This window comes from Diadema antillarum, unplaced genomic scaffold (assembly GCF_040938485.1).
Source record: "Diadema antillarum isolate AM-2024a unplaced genomic scaffold, OU_Dant_1.0 seq00001265_RagTag, whole genome shotgun sequence".
Taxonomy (NCBI): domain Eukaryota; kingdom Metazoa; phylum Echinodermata; class Echinoidea; order Diadematoida; family Diadematidae; genus Diadema; species Diadema antillarum.
The window spans coordinates 285,403-289,769 of record NW_027272047.1 but is presented as its reverse complement, the minus strand read 5'-3'; the positions used below and the strand labels follow the sequence as shown (position 1 = coordinate 289,769).

Below are 4,367 nucleotides of genomic sequence, written 5' to 3'. Positions count from 1 at the left end.
GGGAGTGTAATAAGCATTATGAAGTGCAACTTCATTATCAAAATCAGATATATGTGAGTCATATTGTTGAATGTTTCTGTTACAAAGAAAACAATTATTACAATTTATGTTAGAATTTTGCCTGTTACACAAAACACAAACACAAGAAATCGACATTTGATATTCAAACCAGGATATGTATACATAAACAAAACAAAAAGCCTTTAGTTCAATATGAAAAGGTAAGTTGTACACCAGGTAATGATCAAATATGAAATATAATGAGTGTTTCTGAATCACATTGCAATATTTGTGATGGGGTTATGGATTTACAGTTTTTGCAAGTCAGTAACTGAATGTATCCTCTTTTTCACAGTGCCCCCATTTGTCGCTTTGAGCAGCACCAGGATCCTTCCGTCCGTCGTCCAAGCTGCGATCACATTGCTGTTTGTTTTGACTAACTCATTTGCTTTTTGTAGCAGATTCCTGTTTGTTGCTGTCAGGTCCTCCTCGATGCCAATATGCTTCCCTTTCAGTCGCTTCCTGTTCCTGATGACAAGATGGCGAACACGGTAGGTAGCAAACTTGACAATGATTGGTCTAGGGGGCTTTGTCTTCTCTCCTCTCTTGACAGGACGTGGAGCACCAATGCGATGGGACCTGTCGATGTCCTCAGGCTTCAACTTCACATTCAGCTCTTTGCTGGCTAGGTCGAGCATCACTTCATCGGTGTCTTCATGATCCGACTCGGGAATGCCGTACAGCCGCAAGCAGTTCCTGCGCGAGTATTGCTCTGCATCGTTCAAGGTGCGCTGCAGACTGGTGATTTCGTCTTTGTTGCGTTCCTGTTCTTTCTGCATCGAAGATATGATGGTGGCTTTTGTCTTGATCTCATTTTCAAGGTCCATGACTCTACTCTCTGTCTGTTCGAGTTGGTCGCGGAGAGTTTGCAACTCCTTTGTCACAGCATCGACAAGAGCAGACTTGAGCAGGTCAGTTGTCAATCTACCAATCTACCAACACCAAAATGTACCTTTAGGACTATGACTCAAACTCTGTGAAGTGTTGAGGCGAAGTAGTGTTTCAGAAATACACTCAAAATTCATCAATCACGAAATTTCCTGGTGTGACATACCTCCAAAGGTGTTCTACGCCATTAAAGAGACTCTGTCATCTGGGTATATCCGTTCAGATGTCACAAAATAGCAATTCATAGAGTATATTTTAACAGTTCCCCACAGCTCACAGCTCCTCACAGCTCCTCACAGCTTCAAATTGGAGCAACAAGGACATCAAACAGCTCACATTGCACATCGACTGGCAAGGATAGTTTCCTGGCTTTGCTTTTCAAATGGAACATAGCTCTACGTGCTTGATTAATCTGTTTTTTTTTCATTGCTTTATTAAAAGAGCCATTATAATAAAAAATAACCCCAAGGTAAGTGTAATCATATACAACGTCAAGAGAACTTTCCCCAAACATAAACTGAGGAAACTTACGAACACGACCTCTGGAAAAAATAACCACTTTGGTTTTATTTGTGTTTACAGTGAGTTTCCATAAATCACAGTATTGGTGAACAGCTGATAAAGCACACTGGAGCTCCTCAGCAGACTCAGCAAATATAAGTGTCATCAGCGTATAATAATACATACAGACGCAAAAAGACCTCAACATCCTCATCACTTAAATGTTCCCTTATTGCAGAGGAGCACATATCTAGCCCTTTATAATGTCTACTAACAAAATATTCAAAATCATTAAGATAAAGTGCAAACAAAAGGGGAGATAAATTTTCTCCTTGGTGTACACCGATGTTACAAACAAAAAAACTCAGACAAATTATTACCGAGTTTTACACAGGACTTTGCATTCTTATACATATTATAAACAACATTAATGATTTTCCCATTGATCCCTGATGATATCAATTTTGACCATAAACTAGACCTATCTACAAGGTCAAAGGCCTTCTTATGGTCAACAAAAGCACAGTAAATTCTTTTTCTACGGTTTAAATACAATTCGATTAGACCATGCAAAGTAAAGATATGATCAAGTGTACTATGTCCTTCTCTAAAACCAGCCTGTTCGCTTCCTAAAATACCTGCACACTCTAGGTAAAGTGAAAGCCGAGCATTAATGCATGCTCTAAACAATTTACCAACACAGCTCAAAAGGGTGATTCCTCTATAATTGTCCGGATCATCAGCAGAACCTTTCTTTTTGTATAGGGGCTTAATCATACCTAGACACCAAACAGAGGGTACAACTCCTGAATAAAGTACAATATTAAAAACTCTAACCAACAAATTCACGAAAGAACCAGGGCAATTTTTTCAGTTGTTCATTAATAACATTATCAATCCCACTAGACTTATCATTCCTTAATTTTCTAATAACAAAAATGACCTCTTCATAGGTAAAGTCTTTATTGATAGCCTCATTTAGTGTAATATGCAGGCCATCATCGGTGGGTAGAAATTCAAACATACTACGACGAAAAATTGAGGTGACATTAATTACAATACTGCACTCACAGCCGTCAGCACATGACAGCAAAATGAATTCAAGTGGAATCCAGTCCAAATATTAGTTAGTCTGATAAGAAAGAGTAATATATTACGAGTTCAACGGTATAATTTTGATCGAAATCGGAAGGAAAATAAGGAAGTTATGACATTTTGAAGTTTCGCTATTTTTTTTTTTTTGGGGGGGGGGAACAGTTCTAGAACTGTCAATAAGAAGAATATTATGCAAATGGCAAAGCGAGCATGTCATTCCCTCACAACTTACCATATAGTTTGTATATAAAATTTTGAAATTTCCAGTTTTCCATTCAAACGCAATGATGCCCGAGGCATAAACCCTCGTACTGATCACTATTCTGAAGTTACTCAACTAACATCATGTCTCAGACTTCAATGACAGGAACATCTTTTTTTTTTTGTACAAAATCAATGAAATATTATGAGGGTATGACATGGTTAGCTCGCTCATTTGCATATTCACATCCAGTGTACAAGAAATGTTTTGCAGAAATTAGCAAAACTTCAAAATGTCATGACTTCCTTATTTTTCATCCTATATCAGTCAAATTTTTGTCGTTTAACTAGTTAAGATTTTACTCTTTTATATTTGGACTGGATTTCCCCTTTAAGTGTCTGAACGCTAACAGTTAACTCAGTTTTTGTTGATCTGATGTGTTAACGATTGAAGTTGATAAAAACAGAGACAACAATAATAAACTGTGGGATATTTTCCATCATGATTTTAACACTAATTCATAACAACTGATGTACATCACCGAAAAGTTTCGCTTTGCCCTCAAGTATGTGATGATGGACTTGCTTTGAAATGTTTGAAACTGGCATTAACTCCTTTATGCGATTAAACTATTTAAAAATGTTAACAGCAACATAAGTAAACTAGACGTTCCATCTATAACTTTGTTTCATTTAGCATCAGTTCAGGTTTTTTTCTGTTCGTTTTACAGCCTTTTAAAGAGGGATTGTAATTGGACACAATATTATGACATTCTGGAATTTGGTACAAATGACGTAAAATACTTTTATTCAATAATATTTAATAGTATTTAAATGGGATATGTGGTGATGATACCATTTGACGTTTTATAAGACTATACCGTTAATCTAGTGTACGCAAATCTTCAGAATCTTAAGAAAATAATAATAATGATAAAGAAAACTCTTCTTACATCAAAGTTATTGTAATCTCACAACAATAATGCGGATAATCGCAAGAAGCGTTAAATGGAGTATACTAGTCTTGTTAACATACTGGCAAAAACATTCATGTAAATACATATAATTATATTCCATGACATTAGCCAAAAATGGGAGAATTGTAATGTCACATCGTCACTTTATCTTGTATAATGGTTGCGTTGGATGCCACCATTTTGCGAACGCAAAGTTTCATTTATTTCTTCTTTTTTTCAGTTGTATTAGTTAGTTGAATGTAATACTTTTTATTATTCATTATTATAGTGGGGCGCTGTGGTGTGGAGGATAAAAGTGTTTACATCCTACACAGGACGAGATGTTTTACCCACCATGTCCCTCTCACCCAGGGCTACAGAGGGTATATACCTGGCAACGCTAGGGTAATTATAATGGCAGGGCCCTTTGGTAGAGCAGTGGCAACACTGAAGAGGCTACCCTGGGTAAAGAAGACCTTGATGATGATTATGATGATGATGATGATGATGAATATTATTATTATTATTATTATCATTATTGTAATTAATGTTATTATTATCATTATTGTAATTAGTATCATTATTATCATTATAATTATTTTGCTCACCAAAATGAGAAAAAATAACGGCTTTCGGCGTTAACCCCCCTTAAATATAGCTTAAAAT

General features: G+C 36.2%; 1 protein-coding gene across 1 annotated transcript; it reads right to left on the bottom strand.

The window, feature by feature from the left end:
• Positions 1–308: 308 nt before the first annotated feature.
• On the bottom strand, positions 309–1,615 carry LOC139745417 (uncharacterized). The gene is made up of 2 exons (XM_071655808.1): positions 1,529–1,615; positions 309–992 (listed from the first exon to the last, which is right to left on the bottom strand). The coding sequence occupies exons 1-2, from the start codon at positions 1,613–1,615 to the stop codon at positions 309–311; spliced, it is 771 nt and encodes a 256-aa protein (XP_071511909.1).
• Between the last annotated feature and the right edge of the window lie 2,752 nt (positions 1,616–4,367).

What these genes read in the sequence shown, in the direction of transcription:
- LOC139745417 (XM_071655808.1), bottom strand. Translation starts at nt 1,615, where the DNA reads ATGACACTTATATTTGCTGAGTCTGCTGAGGAGCTCCAGTGTGCTTTA. An exon ending in GTGATTTATGGAAACTCACT is followed by an intron (nt 993 to 1,528) that starts GTAAACACAAAT and finishes TGGTGTTGGTAG; the next exon opens with ATTGGTAGATTGACAACTGA.